A 24,795-nucleotide genomic window follows, 5' to 3' on the forward strand; every position below is an offset into this window, starting at 1 on the left:
TACGAATCACAAAAATAAACATGAGCAGAAATACATCGAATTTAACAATTCATCTGTTTAAAAAGAAAGGCCTCAGGATGAAAAACCAACGTCATACATACTAGCAAATATCACAATGAAAATAGAATTTTTGCAGATATAATAGAAAAAAAAGAGTTCATTCTTACACTGGCACATGTATGTAGATGATATCACATGCCTCATAGATGGATTACAAGAACATATAAACAGTTTATACATGTAGGTATGTAACACACACTACAACATTCAGTCTGCTATGGAAATGGAAACAAAAGAAACAATAAACTACCTTGACTTCAAATTCATAAAATAACAATTTCCAACACCACTGGGTGGGTAAAAACTCATGCCTCACACATTCTTGTTGTAGGAAGCTCTGTGACTGATCTGTTTCCTACAAAAAGGGACGGAGCTTAGAAAGGAGTTGAGAAATGTGATTCTACAGCAAAATTCTGAACTGTTTTTTGGAGAGCTGTCTTAATTGCTCTCTGATTGACCTATTTCCAAAAAAGCGCGAACCTTAGGAAAACAGGGAGGAGAGGAAGGGGCGTGGCTTCAGAATGGGGTGGGTCTTAAGAGAGGCAAGGGTTATGATTACGTCACGATTTTGCCACAACCTGTAGGCAAACAGGCAGTCAAAGGACAAATTGATCAAGAATGCCCATTCCATTCCTACGTTCTTAGTTTTCCATTCTTATTGTTCTCTATTGTTTCCCTATAGCTTACACCGATTTTTATGAGAATTCCGAACCTCTTGCACCATTTTAAATTGTCTGACACATATTCTAGGTCGATAAATCCCATGAATGTGTCTTGATTTTTTGTACTCTTGCATTCATTAGTCAGTGCAATGTCAAAACTGTCTGTCTGGTGCCTTTACTTTCCCTAAAACCAAACTAATCGGCGTATAACATATATTTTATTTTATGTTCCATCCTTCTATATACTGTGCCGTTTGAGTAGAGAGTTTGGAGTTCAAACAATAACGGAATCTTAAATACTGGGACTACTTAGCGCCACATTCTTTTTCTTCAATTATTCAGCCTCCACGTTTCTGACATTTCAACAAAATTCTTGTATACCAGTGAGATAGGGCTGGTCTCGATAGCAAAAGACATAAAAGAAACACAAACATTATTATCAGGGCACTTGGAGACAAGAACGTTTCCTTTTTAAAAACGGTAGCTAGCCATTTGCAGGCGATCAGCGACTGCCTTCGTTATCATGTGGCATATTACATGCAGCACGTGTAACGAGCGTGTTGCCTGGAAGATTTTTGTCGCATCACTGATAGCTTACAGTGAGCTTTTCTTCCTATGACAAGAAAAATGGGAAGCAAGAACATTAAACAAAACTCTTCAAAAGTTTCATCAGGAGCGAATAGTAAGAAGGAATACTCTGAGACGGTATATTTTCCCTCTTTCGTAATGGCATGCTGTGATTTGATGTTGTTGTAGATTAGTGTACCCCTCCCCCCCCCCCCCACACACACATAGTTGTTTTTTTTTATTTCGAAGGGTACAATAAATCAACATTTCTCTGATTTTTTGTTTTCAACTGTAGTTTTCTTCGGGCCCACACTGTTTTCACTCTTCGAGAATGTTGTTTCTCTTTTTCCTGTGCTAATTTTCTTCCAGTTCTTCCATTTTTTCCTGTCCTGAAGGCCTGCCTTTTCTACTGCTTCCTTAAAGCTTGTTCTATTTCTTATTGTGTCCATGTCGATACTCATATTTTGATATTTCTTAATACAATTATCACCAATGTGATTTTGAATTTGTGATTATTTAGGAAGTTAGAGTTTTGTTTAGTTATTCTGCCATTACCCATCCTGCATATAGGTTCAAGGAATAGTTCTCTATTAATCTGTACTCTAATTTTCTGCTGATTTTGGCTCTTAGTGTTTGTATTGAGTTTCTTCTTTCAGTTTCGTCTAACTTATATAGCTCTCCCTTCGTAGTCAGTTTAAGAGTTCCCACAGGATAGACTGTTTCTGGTATGACCACTGTTCCATAATGTTCCACTTTTGTGTTTCAGGATAAAGATATTTTCATAGACATGTTTCTTGATATTTGAAAGGTCATCCCAGTTTTATGTAGGCTAGTCTCTATATCTGTCTTTTCCTTCGTGTTGTTTCATACCCATTCTCCTAAATACTTAAAAGAGTCTACTTTAGATATTGTACTGTTATTTATTTTATGCTTTTGACGTGCGTAAACGATGTACGTCATGAATTGCATTTTTTTCAAATAGTGTTTGTAACTGTACTTTTACTAATCGACGTTGAAGTTCTGTAATTGGTTCTTGTGCATTTTCAAGTGAGTCTGTAGTAAGTGCCATGTCATCTGAAAAAGCTAGACATTGTACAGTGGTCTTATTTGGCATTCTTCCTAGTTGTATACTGTTGGTATTTATGGCATTCCTACATTCTCTAGCCACTTTCTCTAATACACAATTAAAAAGTAGGTATGTCAAACCATCCCCTTGTCTTACTCCGGATTTTGTTTCAAAATTATCTGACAATTCTCACACAAATTTTGCTTTTGGCTAAAGTTGCTTTAAGTATATCTGTTGTTTTATTACCTTCACCAAACTCTTTTAAAAGATCGAGTGATATATTTCCACCAATAGAATGGTACATCTTTTGAAGTCTACAAATGTCAAACTTATTTCAAGCTTCTGATTTTCTGTATTTCTAAGTTGTGCTTTAAATTTGTGACTTTTTCTACACATGATCTCTCTCCTGCCTCTCTTCCTGTACCTTCCTTCGCACTCACGTAACCGTGGCTCAAGTATTGTTTCAGCTCTGCTTAAAATGGCCTTCTGCAGGATCTTATAGGTCACAGGCAACAGGGAGAGTCTTCTATATTTGTTAGCATCTGTTTTATCTCCTGTCTTTTGTAGGGGATATATTGAGGTAGATGTATATCCAGCCAGGAGTCTGTTTGTTTTCCAAATTTCTTGAATTATTTTTGTTAAGCATGCTATCATATTGTCACTAGAGTGCTTCCATAATTCTACAACTGTATTGTCATCTTCAGATTTTTGTTATTTTTTTAGTTGTTTTGTTGTTTTTCTTTTGATCTATAGTCAGAAGATTAGTTTTATGCAGCTGTCCTGTGCACACCTCTTCATCTCTGAACAACACCAACTTAGGGCATTTGATCGTGCTTATTGTATTCAAGTCCTGAGCTATCTCTACAATTTTAACCACCCACCGTTCCCCCATTTCTCTCCGATAACAAACTGGTAATCCCTCGATGTTTCAGAATGTACCCTATCAGCCGGTCCCTTCTTTTAGTTGTGCCACAAATTTCTTTTCTTCCCAATCCTGTTCTGTAACTCCTCATTACTTATATGATCTATCCATTTAATCTTCAGTATTCTTCTGTATTACGTCTTCTCTAGCTTCTCATTTCGGAAGCTCTATTCTCTCCTTTTCTGAACAACTTGTTCTCCACATTTCACTCCCAAACATGTCCAAACTCCAGACAGATACCTACAGAAAAGACTGCCAAACACTTAATTTTCTCCGTTACAGAAAAACTTTTTTTCCTATTGCGAGTCTACATATTTTGTCCTTTCTACTTTGTCCATCACCACGTAGTTTGCTGTTCAAGTAATAAAACTCTTCGACTACTTTTAGTGTCTCGTTTCCTAACCTAATTCCTTCAGCATACCTATTTAATTCGACGACACTCCATTATCCTTGTTTTGTCGTCTTTCTTATGTTCACCTTACATCCTACTTTCAAGACACTTTCCATTCAGTTGAACTGCTCTTCCAAGTCCTTTGCTGCATTTGACTGAATTACAATGTCATCAGCAAACCCAAAGTTTTTATTTCCTCTTCCTGAACTTTAATCCTTCTCCAAATTTTTCCTTGGTTTGGTTGCTCACTGAACAAGCTGAATAGCATCGCGGTAGGCTCCACGTGTGTCTGCAATCATGTCTCACTTCACTCTGAATCATTGCTTCCCTTTCATGCCCTTCTATTGCTGTCTGGTTTCTGTGAAAATTGTAAATAACCTTTTGTTCCTTGTATTTTACCCACGCCATCTTCATAATTTCAAAGGGTGCGTTCCATTTAACATCTTCTAAGAGATGTCGTATGTTTAGTATTGCCTCCCGTGTTCCTACAATTCTCCGGAATCGAAACTGATCTTCTTCAAGGTCGGCTTCTACTAGCTATTCCAGTTTTCTGTAAATAAATCATATTAGTATTTTGCAGCCATGACGTCATGAAACTAATAATTCGTAAATATTCACAATTGTCACCACCTGCTTTCTTTCTAATTGGGATATTACATCCTTCTTGAAGTCTGAGTGTATTTCACCTCTCTCACACATCTTTCACGCCAGGTGGAATATTTTTGCTGTGCCTGGCTCTACCAAGGATATCAGCACGTCTCAGGGAATGTCGTCTACTCCAGATTCTTAAGATTTCTTTAATTTTCTCGAATTTTAGTTCCTTCGAATCCGATTCTCTTGATATACATTGTCAAAATTACAGTTTTCTTTAGTAGGTTGCAGTTGTGTTATTGTTTGAAATATTCTGCTAGTATTTTAAAGTTTTCGTTGTTTTTGCATACGGTTTTGAGCGTTTTTAGATGCTTGAAACGTAAATTTGGTGGTGTATTGAGCTGGTTTGGAATACTTTGCAGAACTGCCTTCAGGTGATTTACTTGAACTCCGCTTCTTTTGAGCTCAACCGATCATACAGTGTGACTATCTGAAGAACTTTCGATGTTGCTTTCCTGGTTTATACAAAGACTTCTCGATTTTTTTTCTCGGATGTCCAGGCTCTTTGTCTGTTGAGCACAGGTTCATCATATTCATCATTCCATTATCATTTATTTATTTATTTAGGGCAATCATGTTTTCTGCTGCTCGTATTAATATTGTTTTAGAATTACTGTCCTTGGCTAATCTCTGTGTGTCAAACTTCTTTCGTTGGTACGGATTCTTTTTTCTAACTATGGGTCTGAACTTGATTATGGGCATATAATTATCTAAATTCAAACCAGCACTTTTATCGATTTTAAAATGGAATATTTCCATCGCAGAGTGTTTACTTATAGCCACATGACCAAGTTGTTTCCCTACCTAACTAGATTCAGTGACACCAATGTAGTTTGCTTACGAGGAAGCTTCTAAAAAAATATGGATTTTAATACCATACCTTGTTCTTCACATAGGCTGGTAAGTAGTTATTCATTTGCATTAGTTATGGTATGTGCAGTATATCTGTTTACTATATATCTGTGACGATGTTCTTTGCCGATTTGGGCATTAAAATCTCCAAGCAATATTACTTTGTTTCTTGATGGAATTCGGTCTAATGTGCTGCTGATTAATTATTGGCCAAAATTCTTGTGTTTGCCCTGTTTGTGTTGTTTTTATTTTGTTTGTTGGTGCATGTGTGTTGACAGCAGTATACAGTTTTCATGTTGACTTAAAGATTAATGTGGAAAGCCTTCCATTTATGAGTTTAAATTCTATTCTCGAGTTCAATTTATTTTTACTTACAATTAACTGTTTTGAAGATTGTGGCTTTTTTATACTCTTTCTTGGTTTTCCTTTTAAAAAATTCTGAATTTTTCTGAACCAAGAAAGATGTTTCAATGAATATTTTCTTCTTGGATTTCAGTTATGACAATATTTTTCTTTTTGAGTAATTCTGTTAATGTTTTTAGTTGAAGTGCACATTAAATGTGGCTAGACAATTTACATTCTTATGTTTAATGTTACGTCTTTGTCGTTTTAAGTATGTTTCAGGACGCTCCGACTCACCCTTTGTACGATGTTGTAAGTCCACATAACCGATTTCTTACTTTCATTTCCTTAGAATTGGGAGATTGGTTACTCCCTGGGTTACAAAATTCATCCTCATGTTGTTTGCTAGTTTTTGTTCTTAGACACCGATATTGTGCAGGAGTTATTGTTTTTAGAAAGTGAGTTTAAGAGTAATGGGAAGAACTTCGCTATAATGTTTATACGGGTACAACCTTATGAGTCAAAAGAACCAGAAAAATGCATTTTTTGGACGAGGACACTCAAAAATTAATGAATTGATGACATATGCCTGCATTGCTTTAAGGACGCGTCACTTGTAGAGCACATGATGCCATGCAATATCGTTCAGTTATGTCAATCGTTTTGATAGAGACAATAAACATTTGTTTTCAATTTTTCTAGGCCCTCGCAAAGGACAGGCTGTATCCATTCATAGGATTCTTCTCCGTTGGGTATGGTGCGAACAACGACCCTGTCAGAGGTTATATCCTCGTGTCGCTAATTTCCTTCGGATGCATATTAATTGGTGAGCTCAAAAACTCGTAATAATCTTAAAACCGGTGCTACTGACAATTACGATAGTATGAGACATTTCTGTAATAAGACATGCGACTTGCTGATTAATCTGAGTTTGTATTTTTTTTCAGCACAGCTGAATGCGATCGCACCTTTGCTCTCCAACTTCTTCCTCGCAGCCTACGCTCTAATCAACTTCTCCGTCTTCCATGCTTCCATATCAAAGAGCCCCGGTTGGAGACCAGCGTTCAAGGTACAATCCGATATACTTTCATTTTGCAATGTTATCATTTCATTGGCTATGATGGTTCTTCCTTTGTTTTCTGTAAGATGTATTTTGTTTATTTTAAATTCTTAGTCATATATAACTGTCAAGTTAGCAAAAACACCTATACCTTACACGAAGAAACGGATCTTACATCCATTACTCAGCTACAGACCTAAATTAACATTTCCGATGCTTCGTTAAAACTATTAACGACTTTTCATCCGTGGATCAGCTTACGAAGAAGGTATCACGATATCAGTGGAAGAAGAAGTGATTGAGCGAGGTTCCATCTTACAGTACCAGGCGTTAAAGGTGGTAGTACTGTGAAGTTTTAATGTTACACATAAATCAAAGAGTTTCACATCATACTTTTTATTTTATTGTCGATTAAAAAACTCAAAAATCTCAGAACTTCGATGGATATGTTACTTTAATTTAATATTACATTGCCATGTAAGAGAAAAGGGAGTTATACCATAATTGCATGGAGAGAACAAGAAACTCTGAATAGTAAATTGAAAGTATATGGACAGTTGGTAAGAGATATCATGGCAGGACATATTACAACTGCTGTGTGTGAGGATTAAAGCATAAGTGATGCAGCATAATTGTGCAACATCCTCAGTTACCAGTGTCTGTCAGTACTTGGAAAGTTCAGTCAAAAGGATACTCTTCTCCACAACTTTTGCAGTATGGTATTCCAAAGCAGTTGCTGCATCGTACACAAACATGGGACGAGGAATGAGGAAGTTCCATCATTTCTTAAATTAACGAGGAGTAAGTACTGACGTTATGACGAAACACCAAGTAGACGTACGAATGTCAGTGCACCAAACATTAGCGCTGCACTCAGCAACCTGTGGAACGCGTCTTTCTGGCGGGATGTTTTCACGAATCACCAGGAGACTGTAACGAGATACAGAGAGACATGCGGAGGGATAATGGTTAGTACAGGAACTGACAGTGGACCCAGAACGTGTGTAAAAGTCTTATATATTGCGCGCAAGTATACAAATAGATTAATACTACACCATTATGCTATCGGAGAAAAATCACTGGGCACAGTAACTACCGAAAATATGTAGGAATAACCATACTAAGCAACCTAAAGTGGACTGACCATACGAAGTAAAGAGTAGCGAAAGCTGATTACAGGGTGAGATTCATTGGAGAATCACAAGGAAATGTAGTTCACCCAAGAAAGAAGTGGCTTACAAAATGCTTGTTCGACCGATGCTTGTAAATTGTCCACCAGTCTACGACTCATACCAGGTTACACTAACAAAAGAGACAGAGACCCAATGAAGAGCGGGCATCTTTCGTTCTGGAATCGTTTAGTCGGCCGAGGGTGTTACTGAGACGCTCAACAAACTCCAGTGGCAGTCGGTACATCGTGTGACCGAGAGGGTTGCTGCTAAATTTACGAGGTGTCGCGAAACGACTACACCAAGAAAATCAGAGCAATGAGACCTCATACTGAAGTTTAGTAACAGTCGTTCTTCTCATACACCAATGAAACAGGGAAGTGGGAAGAGGATAGCGGTTAGGAGTACCCTCCACCACACACCGCACGCTAGCTGGCGGAGTGAGGACATAAATGTAGAATTAAAATACTCGTTAGTAAAACTGCTCCATAAAAAGTAAGAGAGAAACTTCACAATTACAGCTCAGTTTCCTTGTTATCAGCGCTGTCGAAGGCCTTAGAGAAGGTAACTTGTAAGAGAACAGTATCAGATCTCAATGCAGACTCATAGTATGGCTCGAGAAAACGAGACTCAACAGAAATTTCAGTTTATTATTTCGTGTGTGAGGCACTTAAAGGTCTAAACGATGAGTACCCTAGTATCGTCTATGACGTAGGACAGGCATTTGACGTAATGAACAAAATATATTCTGTCATTTTGGAGCGAAACTCTGATGCCACTATATTTAGCAAACCGCAAGCAGAAGGTTTTCCTTCATTTCCAGAAACAAGGAAAAAATTTGAATCTAAATGGCGAGTGCACAGGAATCTGCATGTGTTGGAGAAGTACTCGAACATCATATCTACCGATTGCCGTCCCATTTGGGTAATTCGTTCGTAATGCATCTTTTTTTCAAGAGTGTGGTCAACAAGATTAGGGATTGCAAAAACTTTTTTCAACAGCCAGAGAAGAACTTGTGAAAAAAAAGACTGGGATAAAGACGAACTACGCATTGATTTAGCACAGCTGAACGTCCTTCGTTTTGCTGAAATTATGCCAGTTGCCTCTAGCGCAGATTAATTAAGAAAACGAATCGAGAACCTTAGTCCAGAATTTACAAGTAGGCTGAAATAGTGATTAATGAATACGTCGCAAGAAGCATTCTATAAATCAGCAAAGAAGTTATAGAAGAAGTTGAAGAGTTTTTGTTCATGGAAGCTGATAACAGTCACTGGACGGAAAGCAGAAGAAATACGAGAAGAATATAAATGTTCTGGAGCATTTTTGGTAAATTAAGAAATGTTTTCCCAGCCATGCCTTTGATGTGAGTGAAAAAAAAGTTTACAATAAAATATGTATATTTCCACTTTTGATAAATGGCAGCGAGGTATGGTCTTAAAATGCGAAAAACCACTCATGCACATTGATCGTTACTCGTAGATACAGAAAAACAAGTGAGTCAGGAAACAGATCGGACTGTAAGACATAAATATGACAGACTTGCGACTGAAATGAAGTAGGTGGATTATGTAGAGAAGCGAATGAGTGTCATACACTGGGTTCCAAGCGATACGAAAACACCATCGCAGCAGCTAATGCATGGCACTTAGATGACATTAGAGAACACATACAAGGGTAGTAATAAAGCTTTAAAAATCATCCCCAAAAAAGCAAAGTTACACAATTAATTTTTTTGTTCGTGAGTTCATGTCTGCTGTCCTAGTACGCATTGAAATCCTCACGTTACAATATCGCAACATGCCTCTAGAGGATCCAAAACAAAACGAAGCTGCCCATTTATAAACTTGAGTATCTTGCAGTAATTCATTTGCTTCTGCATTTGAAGCGGAACGGTACTGCAACAATCCATGCTGAGTTGGTGGACGTGTACAGTGACACAGTGAGCAGCTGGCACAGACACTTCCAGTGTTGTCAAACAAATCTGAATGGTGAACAACAAGTAACAGATCATCAGCCTGTGAAGAAACGGGAACCTCGAGAGAAGTGAAGTCTGGTGCCGAAAGACCGGCGTATCACGATCGAAGTGATACTGGAAAAATGAAAATTTGTCTGTGATCAGTTTCCAGTGTCTTTCGCGACATTTTGAATATGACAAAGATTGCAGCCCACTGGGTTCTACGACCGCTCACACCCATACAGAAAGCCTGTAAAATCGAAGCAGCAGAGGTTATGTTATACCTTTGGCAGGCCAGTCCAGAAGACTTCTTCAGCCATTTAATCATCTTGGACGATTCCTGAATGTATCACTATGACTGAGACAAAGAAGCGGAGCTGGCAGTGTAAAAAATTGGATTTGCCACCTCCGAAGTCGTGAAGACCCAGTCATCCTTGGACAAGGTGATGCCGAGTGTTTTCTGGGACTGCTACGATATGGTGTACGTAAATTAAGCTCGTAGGCGGGGGGGGGGGATCAAACCTTACAGGAGCATACTATCCAAATCTTCTGACGAGATTGCGGGATACTGACCAGACGTTGCTTTACTGCAAGCTGTCATTAGAGGTGTTTCTGCTCCACAACAACGCCGCAGCTCGTTCTGGACAGGGCAGTCACACATACCGCTACTTTAGGCTATCACACTTTGCGTCATTCCGCGTATTCTTCTGACGCAGCACGCTGTGATTTCTTCCCCTTTTCCCAAATGAAGAAACCATTGAATGACACGCATTTCCAGAATGACGAAATGGCAGTTTTCAGGAAATGGATTGTTTTCTGAACAGGCAAAATGCAGAATTGAGAAATGAAGATGTGGAGGAGGACTAAAAACATGTACAATTCACAAGATGTCAGTTTTTTTTTGTTCAGGTGTTAAACTTTGTCACTGACAACTGAAGTCAGCTGTGAGTGGCGCTGCATGGTGACCTCTTGTTGCAGTACTACAATGCGTGGGTGAGCCTGCTGGGAACCCTCATGTGTATCGGAGTGATGTTCCTCATGTCTTGGGTGATGGCGCTCATCACCTTCGTTGTGGTAGTCACCCTCTACCTGTACGTTTCCTACCGCAAACCAGGTAAGCCATCATTACTCTCGTTTCTTGTAATGTAATCTACCCATATTTGTATATACACTCCTGGAAATGGAAAAAAGAACACATTGACACCGGTGTGTCAGACCCACCATACTTGCTCCGGACACTGCGAGAGGGCTGTACAAGCAATGATCACACGCACGGCACAGCGGACACACCAGGAACCGCGGTGTTGGCCGTCGAATGGCGCTAGCTGCGCAGCATTTGTGCACCGCCGCCGTCAGTGTCAGCCAGTTTGCCGTGGCATACGGAGCTCCATCGCAGTCTTTAACACTGGTAGCATGCCGCGACAGCGTGGACGTGAACCGTATGTGCAGTTGACGGACTTTGAGCGAGGGCGTATAGTGGGCATGCGGGAGGCCGGGTGGACGTACCGCCGAATTGGTCAACACGTGGGGCGTGAGGTCTCCACAGTACATCGATGTTGTCGCCAGTGGTCGGCGGAAGGTGCACGTGCCCGTCGACCTGGGACCGGACCGCAGCGACGCACGGATGCACGCCAAGACCGTAGGATCCTACGCAGTGCCGTAGCGGACCGCACCGCCACTTCCCAGCAAATTGGGGACACTGTTGCTCCTGGGGTATCGGCGAGGACCATTCGCAACCGTCTCCATGAAGCTGGGCTACGGTCCCGCACACCGTTAGGCCGTCTTCCGCTCACGCCCCAACATCGTGCAGCCCGCCTCCAGTGGTGTCGCGACAGACGTGAATGGAGGGACGAATGGAGACGTGTCGTCTTCAGCGATGAGAGTCGCTTCTGCCTTGGTGCCAATGATGGTCGTATGCGTGTTTGGCGCCGTGCAGGTGAGCGCCACAATCAGGACTGCATACGACCGAGGCACACAGGGCCAACATCCGGCATCATGGTGTGGGGAGCGATCTCCTACACTGGCCGTACACCACTGGTGATCGTCGAGGGGACACTGAATAGTGCACGGTACATCCAAACCGTCATCGAACCCATCGTTCTACCATTCCTAGACCGGCAAGGGAACTTGCTGTTCCAACAGGACAATGCACGTCCGCATGTATCCCGTGCCTCCCAGCGTGCTCTAGAAGGTGTAAGTCAACTACCCTGGCCAGCAAGATCTCCGGATCTGTCCCCCATTGAGCATGTTTGGGACTGGATGAAGCGTCGTCTCACGCGGTCTGCACGTCCAGCACGAACTCTGGTCAAACTGAGGCGCCAGGTGGAAATGGCATGGCAAGCCGTTCCACAGGACTACATCCAGCATCTCTACGATCGTCTCCATGGGAGAATAGCAGCCTGCATTGCTGCGAAAGGTGGATATACACTGTACTAGTGCCGACATTGTGCATGCTCTGTAGCCTGTGTCTATGTGCCTGTGGTTCTGTCAGTGTGATCATGTGATGTATCTGACCCCAGGAATGTGTCAATAAAGTTTCCCCTTCCTGGGACAATGAATTCACGGTGTTCTTATTTCAATTTCCAGGAGTGTACATCTTCTTTATCGTTTGATTGCATTTAATATTCTTCCAATTTTTTATCAGAGTTGTTGCATTCCATCTTGGTCACTGCAGCTCATCTACAAGAACACGTCCAAGTTATTTCTTGTAGTAGCGTATTCTTGTTTTTAGGGAACCGTACCTCAGTCAGGAAAAAAGGAAATCTTCTAGGATCACTTTCTTTTCCGTCTGTCTCTCTGCCTGTCAGACTGTTAAGAACCCTGTTTCTCAGGAATAAGTAGATGTATCAATTTGAAATATATATCACATACTAGGCTCTACGGTACCCTTGCGGTGTAAAACGTTTAAATTCCTAAGTCAATGCAATCAAAAGATGCGGCAATTTGATTCACGTATTTTGAAACTCGCAAACTCACTCATCAAAACCTATAGCGTACTTCCCGTTGACTAATAATCATGAAATTTGGCAAGAAGCAAAGTTTTGTAGTGCAAGTAAGGTAAAAATATCCGAAAAATATTAATCTGTAATTACGACACACGAAAAATATTTTTTTGCCATTTGCTATTCAACTGTTAGGTTTTTTCTTTTAAGATCCCTTTTCCCCAGGAACGGGGGAACGTATGGAGTTCAAATTTATGAAAATACTAAGGTCTATGAGCCTTTGTCGCCGTAAAAAGTTTAAGCTTCCAAGTCAATGGCAGTAAAAGACACGACCACTAATGTCACGTATTTTGATATCTTGCCAGTATCGATATCGACAACACGCAAAAATCGTTGAATTTTTAGATTTCCGGGACGGACGAATTTCTATATACATAATTAAGTTTATGCGGAACCCGCAGTCCGCGAGTCCTATTCGCACTTATTCGGATTTTTTTCTTTCACTTTTCTCTGTCGTAAACGTGATCCCCTTAGAGAGCTGGACTGGTAGCAGCCATGTTGTCGCTCAGCCTCTGATTACAACATTCACATACGTAAACACCCTATTTTTTTGGATATAAACAGTGATCTTAATGTTAAATGTACGGTGATGTGTCTAATATCCAGCTTTATGGAGCAGATGACACTATGATCTTCTGGTAATATTTCCTAGGTATGGTGCTTCGATGTAAATGGGATTGGAGGGGAAGTGCTATGAGAAATAATGTGCGATGAGTCTTGGGAAGGGTCAAAAGACGGATTGTAGGAGGTGGACTGCACTGCAGTTAAGCGTGGAAAGAAAGAGGTGAGGTAGGTTGTGATTGGTAGAAAGGATAGTCCTCGTAGATGATTTCGTGGCCTGGGAGAGGGAGGCGGTTGAAATTACGCTGTGAAAGGACAATATGTGTTTGGAGGTGTAAGGAAATTGGAAGCTGTTGGCAGAGACGCGGCAGCGGCCAGAATTCCCAAGGATGCGGATACAGTGGATTGTTGGGATTAGATTTTGTAAGATGTATAGGACTGACGAAGGAGGAGATGGGGGAATTTTTGCGGCTGGTTCAGGATGCGGGTGGAGAGGGGTTAGATGGATACGGAATCCGAGACGGAGTGCGTGGGATGGGCTGAGATCCGCACACCATTTGCATAGCATATGACTGGACAGGTGAGGGCCTCGTAGATATATGTGATATCTGAGGGGTTCAGTCCCAATTTCGAATTGTTAGTAGCTTTAATCTGCTATACACCTTCAGTTACAAGATGCGGCTGTTGATTGCGAGGTAGAGTCTCGAGAACGGAAAGCTTGGGATTACCTGAATTTTTGCAAGATTTGCGGAAATTGAGTATTATTACAGATGAAATTTTTATTCACTTACGTTGATACTTATATGATCATATTAGCCATTTTATGTATTTACACTCCTGGAAATGGAAAAAAGAACACATTGACACCGGTGTGTCAGACCCACCATACTTGCTCCGGATACTGCGAGAGGGCTGTACAAGCAATGATCACACGCACGGCACAGCAGACACACCAGGAACCGCGGTGTTGGCCGTCGAATGGCGCTAGCTGCGCAGCATTTGTGCACCGCCGCCGTCAGTGTCAGCCAGTTTGCCGTGGCATACGGAGCTCCATCGCAGTCTTTAACACTGGTAGCATGCCGCGACAGCGTGGACGTGAACCGTATGTGCAGTTGACGGACTTTGAGCGAGGGCGTATAGTAGGCATGCGGGAGGCCGGGTGGACGTACCGCCGAATTGCTCAACACGTGGGGCGTGAGGTCTCCACAGTACATCGATGTTGTCGCCAGTGGTCGGCGGAAGGTGCACGTGCCCGTCGACCTGGGACCGGACCGCAGCGACGCACGGATGCACGCCAAGACCGTAGGATCCTACGCAGTGCCGTAGGGGACCGCACCGCCACTTCCCAGCAAATTAGGGACACTGTTGCTCCTGGGGTATCGGCGAGGACCATTCGCAACCGTCTCCATGAAGCTGGGCTACGGTCCCGCACACCGTTAAGCCGTCTTCCGCTCACGCCCCAACATCGTGCAGCCCGCCTCCAGTGGTGTCGCGACAGGCGTGAATGGAGGGACGAATGGAGACGTGTCGTCTTCAGCGATGAGAGTCGCTTCTGCCTTGGTGCCAATGATGGTCGTATGCGTGTTTGGCGCCGTGCAGGTGAGCGCCACAATCAGGACTGCATACGACCGAGGCACACAGGGCCAACACCCGGCATCATGGTGTGAGGAGCGATCTCCTACACTGGCCGTACACCACTGGTGATCGTCGAGGGGACACTGAATAGTGCACGGTACATCCAAACCGTCATCGAACCCATCGTTCTACCATTCCTAGACCGGCAAGGGAACTTGCTGTTCCAACAGGACAATGCACGTCCGCATGTATCCCGTGCCACCCACCGTGCTCTAGAAGGTGTAAGTCAACTACCCTGGCCAGCAAGATCTCCGGATCTGTCCCCCATTGAGCATGTTTGGGACTGGATGAAGCGTCGTCTCACGCGGTCTGCACGTCCAGCACGAACGCTGGTCAAACTGAGGCGCCAGGTGGAAATGGCATGGCAAGCCGTTCCACAGGACTACATCCAGCATCTCTACGATCGTCTCCATGGGAGAATAGCAGCCTGCATTGCTGCGAAAGGTGGATATACACTGTACTAGTGCCGACATTGTGCATGCTCTGTTGCCTGTGTCTATGTGCCTGTGGTTCTGTCAGTGTGATCATGTGATGTATCTGACCCCAGGAATGTGTCAATAAAGTTTCCCCTTCCTGGGACAATGAATTCACGGTGTTCTTATTTCAATTTCCAGGAGTGTATATTGTGTTTTCAGTAGAAAGGCAAGTAGTGATCTTGCTCAAACTGTAAGCCTAAACTATGACCATAACTTTAACAAGCATTAATAAAACTATAATCCAGCGTTGCAGATGTTGCAGTAGTACTATGAAAATCCATGCAACAATAAATAGGTAGCCACTCAATGTGGAACCTTTATACCCGATATACATGTTCTCTGTTAAGGTACTCCTGTTTTAAAAGATCCTCTACTACTTCATGAATCCCTAACTGCAGTTTGGCTATTCGGTCCGTCGGTGAGCCACCCGTCTACTTGTTAAGGCGTGCTGGGTTCTAAGCTCACTCTCAGTGATTTGCAGTATCAGTATATGAATCCAGAGCAGCAAAACTATTGCAACAAAAGTTGGCTTTATTCAGCCTTTGACCATAGTTTCGACGGATGTATGCCCGTCTTCTTCAGAAATTCGTGTAACTTGAAGACACTGTAACAGCAATAATTACAAACCGGGAAAAATGCATGTCAAAATTACACTTCATACAGAGACTAGATCCTCACAAAAGGGTGAGAATTTCACATATATCATGTTTTTGAGCTTGTATTTATTGCTGTTACATTGTTTTCAGGTTACACACATTTCTGAAGAAGACAGATTAACATCCGTCAGAACCATTCTCAAAGGTTGGATAAGACCACGTTTTGTTGCAACTGGTTGGCTGCTTTGGATTCATTTACTATCCTCTAACCGTTGCTAAAGCACAGGCTCAAAATACTAATTTGCAATATATTGTGTTATAAAATAACGGTGTGCGCATGTATAGATTAATAACAGTTGCCTGTATCTTTCTTCGCTGTAGCTTATTTAGGAGTCGTGTATATCTGTAGGCTGGCGGTAGTCGAAACTTATTTTACTCAAATCGTCGCATGGAAGCTGAAAGTGAACATTTTGACAGGAAAAGCTACTAACGTTGTCACCCGACTAAGGGTGAAACACTTCACCAAATTCATCTAATGCAGGTGGTTTTCACATTGGCGGTGCAAGTCACAAGTCAGATTAAGCTACGAGCGTTAACTAATTGCACGACCGCCAAGTGACTAACTGCCTATGCGAATGTAACCCTAGAACCAGGGAGAGACGCCTAACAGGTGTAAGATACATGCGTCGTCCACCTTTGAAACGCAATACAGCAACGATTCTGCGTGATATGGACTCGGCAAGTCCTCAGTAGATTTCCGGATGTATGGGACACCAGATGTTTAGGCACAGATCACGCAAATCCCATTAGGTGCTGCTCGATACTTTGTGGGAGCAGAGCTGACGCCCGTTCTACCCAGATCTGTTCTGTCGGATTCACGTCACTTGAATTTGGTGGAAAGACATCACCATGAGTTCCAGCTAACCTGCTGGAAGATGCCTTCGACTTCCTGGAAGACATCAAGCATGAAAGAAAGCAGTGGTCCACAGTACTGACAGTACTGCTCAAGTAGTCCGCAGTTGCCATGGTGCCTTCGATTACTACCAAAAGCCCCATGGAAGCCGAGGTGATTGACCCCACAGCACAATATTGCCCTCAGCGGCCACCGTCCGTGGTGGAGTGCATGTATTGAGCAGCTGATGGCTTGGACGACGGCGTATCCGGACGCGACCGTCGAGCTGAAGTATCATGAAGCATGATTCACCCGAACAGGCGATGTGCTTCCACTGATCCACGCTACAATCTCTTTCATATCGTACCCTCTGCAGTTGTGCGACAGGAGTCAAAAAGTAAAGAGAGTTTTGCAATTTCTCGCCGTAGGGCTTGGTAACGCTAATAGTATCCAAGAATGAAGCATCGTCGCAGCAACAATTATAGGTAACGTGTCACTCTTATTTCCGAGTTAGTCGTTGTATCGTTTCAGACCATGATACATGGCAGCTCCATTGTCAACTGCGCAAAGAAGGAAATGAGGGCAATTATTCGTTTTTTGTTTGCGGAAGCTGTTAAGCCTGCGGAAATTATTCGTCGAATGCAAATGCAATTTCGGCTGTTTATCACGGAGTAAGATCCACGAGTGAACAGAGCACTTCAAACAGGGAAGAACTTCTCTATGTGAGGAGGAAAGATCGATCAGCCATGGTTCAGCGTCTTCAATCTTACACGGCAGGCTAAACTGTGTGCGGGGTCGGTACCGAAAGAATTGTCAGCGCAGCGTAAGGCACAAAGGATGCACATCTCTCATAAACATTTGGCTCGTTATCATCGCGAGGAGATAGATTTTTACAGCAAATCGTTACTGTAGGCGATACGTGGAAACATCATCACGAACCGGAAAGTAAGGCTGCGAGCATGGTTTCGAAACCCTCGTAATCACCAGAAGTTAAGAAATTTAAACGTCATCCAGCAGCTGGTAAGATTATGCTAGCTCTAATATGAGACATGGAAGGTGTGGCAGCCATACGTTTCAATCCAAAAGGCGAAAATATAAACAGTGAGAACTATTGTGCTGTGTTGCGAACTAAACTGAAACCTGCAATCAGATCCAAGCGCCGCGGAAAAGTCCAAAAAGGTGTCATCCTGCAGCAAGACGAGGATCGGCCACTTTCTACCAAACTGACTGCCGAAACAATAAAGGCGTCGGGATCCGAATTGCTGGAGCACCCACCATACAGTCCAGACCCGCCTCCAAGCGAATTCCATACGTTTGAACCATTGAAGAAAGCGCCCAGGGAAGATAATTTGCAACCGATGCGGATTTCATTGAATCAGTGCAAAACTGATTACAGGTGCAGCCAAAAAACATTTTTTCCGACGGAGTCAAAAAACTTGTGAAACGTTGGGCAAAGTGCGTTGAAATGCAGGGAGATTATGTAGAAAAATAATGTACGTTTCAGTCTTATGACAATAGAATAAATATTCCGTTTCTGAAAAATCCAGGCCTGCAGCGTCCAGGGTGTGTCATGAAGCGTAGACGTTCAACAGCGTAATGCCTACTCGCTCTTTAACCACCCTTCAGTCACGTTCTGTAGGTGCTGACGGCAGTAATAGGAAAACAGCCGACTGGCTTCGCCGTTTGCGAGATGCTCGTTCCCAGACACGGGACCAAACAATCTGCTCTGAGCACTATGAGACTTAACTTCTAAGGTCATCAGTCCCCTAGAACTTAGAACTACTTGAACCTAACTAACCTAAGGACATCACACACATCCATGCCCGAGGCAGGATTCGAACCTGCGACCGTAGCGGCCGCGCGGTTCCAGACTGTAGCGCCTTTAACCGCTTGGCCACCACAGCCGGCTAATAACAATCTGCCCTCTGTCAAAGTCGCTTATGCCAGAGAATTTCCCCATCTCCTGCCCATATCGTATCTGATACGATTACATACTTTCCTTACCGCTTCACAAGCTCACAACGCCAGCGCGCGCCTTTCAGCGTCGTGGTTAGCAGTTCTCACCAGTGGTCATCAAAATTTCACTTAAACTCGTGGAGCTATACATTTTTCTACACATTACGCTCTTAGCCGCACCCTGAAAGTGACAAGTTTAGTGTTGATGTTGAATCTCTCTCTCATTGAATTTCTCGCTAACAATCTGAAAACCGCATGACTTCTAAACTTCCGATTACAGATTCTGATCTTATTATGCAAACTAATTTTAAGAATGTGTTTTTAATTAATCTAAAATGGATCTGTTGGTCTGTAAATTTCGTAATGCAAAGAACAATTTACAAAAATACTCAGAAAGACTGCCGGCCGCGGTGGCCATGCGGTTCTGGCGCTGCAGTCCGGAACCGCGGGACTGCTACTGTCGCAGGTTCGAATCCTGTCTCGGGCATGGGTGTGTGTGATGTCCTTAGGTTAGTTAGGTTTAAGTAGTTCTAAGTTATAGGGGACTTATGACCTAAGATGTTGAGTCCCATAGTGCTCAGAGCCATTTGAACTCATAAAGACTGTTGTTGTGGTCTTCAGTACAAAGACTGGTTTGACACAGCTCTCCTACCTGCTCTATACTGTGCAAGCCTCTCCATTTCCGAATAACTACTGCAACCAACATTCTTTTCAATGTGCTTGCTGTATTCATCTCTTGGTCTCTCTCTACAACCCACAACACACACACACACACACACACACACACACACACACACACACACAAACACTTCCCTCCAGTACTAAACTGGTGATCCCTTGATGTCTCAGAACGTGTGCCATCAACCGATCTCTTCTTTTAGTCAAGTTGAGCCATAAATTTCTTATCTCCCCAGGTCTATTCAGTACCTCCTCTTTAGCTAAGTGATCTACCCATCTAATCCTAAGAATTATTCTGTAGCACCACATTTCAAAAGCTTCCATTCTCTTCTTGTCTAAATTGTCTGTTGTCCATGTTTCACTTCTATACTGGCTACATTCTACACAAATACTTACAGAAAAGACTTACTAACATTTAGATCTCTGTTTGATGTTAACCAATTTCCCTTCTTCAGAAAGCTTTTCTTGCCACTGCCATTCTACATTTTCTGTTCTCTCTACTTCGGCCATCATCAGTTATCATGCTGCCCAAATACCAAAACTCATCAACTACTTTAAGTGTCAAGTTTCGTAATCTAATCCCATCAACATCACCTGACCTAATTCACAACGTTCCATTATCCTTGTTCCGCTTTTGTTGATGTTCATCTTATATCCCCCTTTCAAGACACTGTCCATTCCGTTGAACTACTGTTCCAAGTGTTTTGCTGTCTCTGACAGAATTACATTGCCACCGGCAAACCTAAAGCTTTTTGTCTTTATTTTTAGAATGACTTACTATGACGTAATTTAAAGACGCCCTATTATAAAAATGCATCTGATGAATGTACATGAAATTTCACTAATTGGAAACTGTTCCTAATATACTGTAAAAAATTTTCATTTAGACCTACAAAAAATTCTTACCTTGCAACGGATAACTTGACTATGCTCTCTCAGTTTGATGTTTTAGCAAAATAGTTGATTCACTTTTCAAAATTATAGATTATTGTTCACGCGGAAGCGCAAGGCGTGACCATATATATCCTACTAAACATTTTTCTTCGAAGAGTGGGCATATGCTTCGTGAAATATTTATAAACGACAGAAGGAAATACTTTGAAATTTTTTTAACAACGCCACTTGCTGGAATCGACAATATTCTGAATAAACAGGTGATTTTCATTGCATTTGCATTCAAAGATGTACCAGTTGGTAATATACCAAAATAATTGCGATTTACTATTAATTCAGTCAGTGTATAAAGCTTTCAATGCACGTTTGCTAGGTTGACATTTCTACCTTTTCTCGTGTCCCAGAATTTTCTTGGCTCATCTGCTCTCAGATCGCCAATTTACCATGTCACGCCAGCTCCGCTTCACTTTCATTATTGTCAAATTACGTCGTACACTCAATTCTGGGCCTTGTCACCTGTTTGATTTCTTGTCTCTCCCATTACTTCCCAACATACACCTCTACACTGCTTGCTGAAAGTCACCCCTTCTCCCGATGCAATAAGTCAAACCTGGTAATACACAGCGACTGTAAAATTTCCTTTTCAATCACGTCGAACGCTTAATTTTTAACGTCATATTTAGTACACTAAAACCACTCCCGGTATGAACTTTGGAGTTTTTCTCTCTTCCTTTCCATTTAGTCGTTGTCTGCAACTGTCCTAAGAACAAAACCTTCTCCGTTAGTTCTACAACTTCATTTTTAATTCGTACAACTTTCTTTTCGATTCGCTTGTGATTCATAATTTTTGTCTTATTATATTTCATTTGCAACCCTTCTTGCAAACTTATTCTTTTCGTTGGTAAAGTTTTACTGATCCAGAAGTAAACAGCACTCTGCCGTGTAAACCCGTCGGTGGTTTAGTAATCTACGTCTGCATCTACATCTACATGATTACTCTGCAATTCACAATAAAGTGCCTGGCAGAGGGTTCAATGAACCACCATCAAGCTGTCTCTCTACCGTTCCACTCTCGAACGGCGCGCGGGAAAAACGAACACTTAAATTTTTCTGTGCGAGCCCTGATTTCTCTTATTCTAACGTGATGATTATTTCTCCCTATGTAGGTGGGTGCAAACAGAATGTTTTCGCAATCGGAGAAGAACACTGGTGATTGAAATTTCGTGGGAAGATCCCGTCGCAACGAATAACGCCTTTGTTTTGATGATTGCCACTCCAATTCACGTATCATGTCTGTGACACTATCTCATCTATTTCGCGATAATACAAACGAGCTGTCCTTCTTTGTACTTTTTCGATGTCATCCGTCAGTCCCACCTGATGCTGATCCCACACCGCACAGCAATACTCCAGAATAGGGTGGACAAGCTCGGTGTAAGAAGTCTCTTTAGTAGACCTGTCGCACCTTCTAAGTGTTCTGGCAATGAATCGCAGTCTTTGGTTTGCTCTACCCACAATATTATCTCTGTGATCCTTTCAATTTAGGTTATTTGTGATTGAGATCCCTAAGTATTTAGTTGATTTAGCCTTCAGATTTGTGTGACTTACCGCGTAATCGAAATTTAGCTGATTTCTTTTAGTATTCATGTGAATAACTTCACACTTTTCTTTATTCAGGGTCAATTGCCACTTTTCGCACCATACAGATATCTTATCTAAATCATTTTGCAAGTCGTGTTGATCATCTGATGACTTTAAAGACGGTAAATGACAGCATCATCTGCAAACAATCTAAGACGGCTACTCAGATTGTCTCCTATGTCGTTAATATAGATCAGGAACAACAGAGGACGTTTAACAGTTCCTTGGGGAATGCCGAATATTACTTCTGTTTTACTCGATGACTTTCCATCTGTTACTACGAACTGTGGCCTTTCTGACAGGAAATCACGAATCCAGTCGCACAACTGAGGCGATATTTCGTAGACACGCAGTTGGGTTAGAAGACGCTTGTGAGGAACGGTGTCGAAATCCTTCTGGAAATATAAAAATATGGAATCAATATGACATCCCCTGCCGATAGCACTCATTACTTCAGGAGTATAAAGAGCTAGTTGTGTTTCACAAGAACGATATTTTCTGAAACTGTGCTGACTATGTGTCAATAACTCGTTTTCTTCGAGGTACTTCATAATGTTCGAATACAGTATATGTTCCAAAACCCTACTGCAAATCGACATTAGTGATTTGGCCTGTAATTCAGCGGATTACTCCTACTTCCCTTTTTGGGTATTGGTATGACTCAAGCAATTTTCCAGTCTTTAGGTACCCATCTCTCTGTGAGCGAGTGGTTATATATAATTGCTAAATATGTTCGATTAACAAGAATTGCTTCAGATCTTCGCAATTTAAATATGTGAAAGAGAAATCTAGGAACAGTAGGAATAATCTTGGTTGCATGGAAGCCCCTTACTCATTTCTAAATTTCCCATTGTCTTGATGAATTCTGGTGGAACCAGTAACATTGACAGATACTTTCTTCACTATACCCACATACGATGTATTAACACCTTGTTTCTCTGAGTCAGTATGCAGAGATTTCGTAGAAACCAAGTCAAAATCCTTTCCAGTATCTATGAATGCTAGACAAAGTGTTAGTTCGTGCTCGTTACTTCGTTTCATAATTTTCATTCAACACTTGCAAGTGATTTCTTGCACTAAAGCCAGTATGTTGCTTCATTTGCATCTACATCTACACACATACTTAGGAAGCGCACCGTATGATGCGTGGCGGAACGTATTTTTCCCATTACTAGTAGTTTCCTTTTTTGTTCCACTCACAAATGTTGTTGTTGTGGTCTTCAGTCCTGAGACTGGTTTGATGCAGCTCTCCATGCTACCCAATCCTGTGCAAGTTTCTTCATCTCCCAGTACCTACTGCAACCTACACCCTTCTGAATCTGCTTACTGTATTCATCTCTTGGTCTCCCTCTACGATTTTTACCCTCCACACTGCCCTCCAATACCAAATTTGTGATCCCTTGATGCCTCAGAACATGCCCTACCAACCGGTCCCTTCTTCTCGTCAAGTTGTGCCACAAACTCCTCTTCTCCCCAATTCTATTCAATACCTCCTCATTAGTTATGTTATCTACCCACCTGATCTTCAGCATTCTTCTGTAGCACCACATTTCGAAAGCTTCTATTCTCTTCTTGTCCAAGTCCATGTTTCACTTCCATACATGGCTACACTAAATACAAATACTTTCAGAAACGACTTCCTGACACTTACATCTATACTCGATGTTAACAAATTTCTCTTCTTCATAAACGCTTTCCTTGCCATTGCCAGTCTACATTTTATATCCTCTCTACTTCGACCATCACCAGTTATTTTGCTCCCCAAATAACAAAACTCCTTTACTACTGTAAGCGTCTCATTTCCTAATCTAATTCCCTCAGCATCACCCGATTTAATTTGACTACATTCCATTATCCTAGTTTTGCTTTGGTTGATGTTCATCTTATATCCTCCTTTCAAGACACTGTCCATTCCTTTCAACTGCTCTTCCAAGTCCTTTGTTGTCTCTGACAGAATTACAATGTCATCGGCGAACCTCAAAGTTTTTATTTCTTCTCCATGGATTTTAATGCCTACTCCGAACTTTTCTTTTGTTTCCTTTACTGCTTGTTCAATATACAGATTGAATAACATCGGGGAGAGGCTACAACCTTGTCTCACTCCCTTCCCAACCGCTGCTTCCCTTTCATGTCCCTCGACTCTTATAACTGCCATCTGGTTTCTGTACAAATTGTAAATAGCCTTTCGCTCCCTGTATTTTACCCCTGCCACCTTTAGAATTTGAAAGAGAGTATTCCAGTCAACATTGTCAAAAGCTTTCTCTAAGTCTACAAATGCTAGAAACGTAGGTTTGCCTTTCCTTAATCTTTCTTTTAAGATAAGTCGGAAGGTCAGTATTGCCTCACGTGTTCCAATATTTCTACGGAATCCAAACTGATCTTCCCCGAGGTCGGCTTCTACCAGTTTTTCGATTCGTCTGTAAAGAATTCGCGTTAGTATTTTGCAGCTGTGACTTATTAAACTGACAACACCTGCTTTCTTTGGGATTGGAATTATTATATTCTTCTTGAAGTCTGAGGGTACTTCGCCTGTCTCATACATCTTGCTCTTGAGATGGTAGAGTTTTGTCAGGACTGGCTCTCCCAAGGCCGTCAGTAGTTCTAATGGAATGTTGTCTACTCCCGGGGCCTTGTTTCGGCTCAGGTCTTTCAGTGCTCTGTCAAATTATTCACGCAGTATCGTATCTCCCATTTCAAAGCGAGGGAAAAGCGACTGTCTGTATTGCCTCCATACCAGACCTAATTTCTCTTATTTTAACTTCGGGGTC

At 42.0% G+C, this 24,795-nt stretch overlaps 1 protein-coding gene across 1 annotated transcript in view; it reads left to right on the forward strand.

Moving 5' to 3' along the window:
* Window positions 1-24,795, forward strand: part of LOC126094474 (bumetanide-sensitive sodium-(potassium)-chloride cotransporter-like) — a 618,436-nt gene that overhangs the window by 488,937 nt on the left and 104,704 nt on the right. Inside the window, 3 exon segments of the mRNA XM_049908865.1 lie at window positions 6,216-6,339; window positions 6,461-6,582; window positions 10,675-10,810. Of these exon segments, the coding sequence (XP_049764822.1) occupies window positions 6,216-6,339; window positions 6,461-6,582; window positions 10,675-10,810 (382 nt within the window).

The sequence above is a fragment of the Schistocerca cancellata genome, chromosome 8, assembly GCF_023864275.1.
Source record: "Schistocerca cancellata isolate TAMUIC-IGC-003103 chromosome 8, iqSchCanc2.1, whole genome shotgun sequence".
Lineage (NCBI taxonomy): Eukaryota > Metazoa > Arthropoda > Insecta > Orthoptera > Acrididae > Schistocerca > Schistocerca cancellata.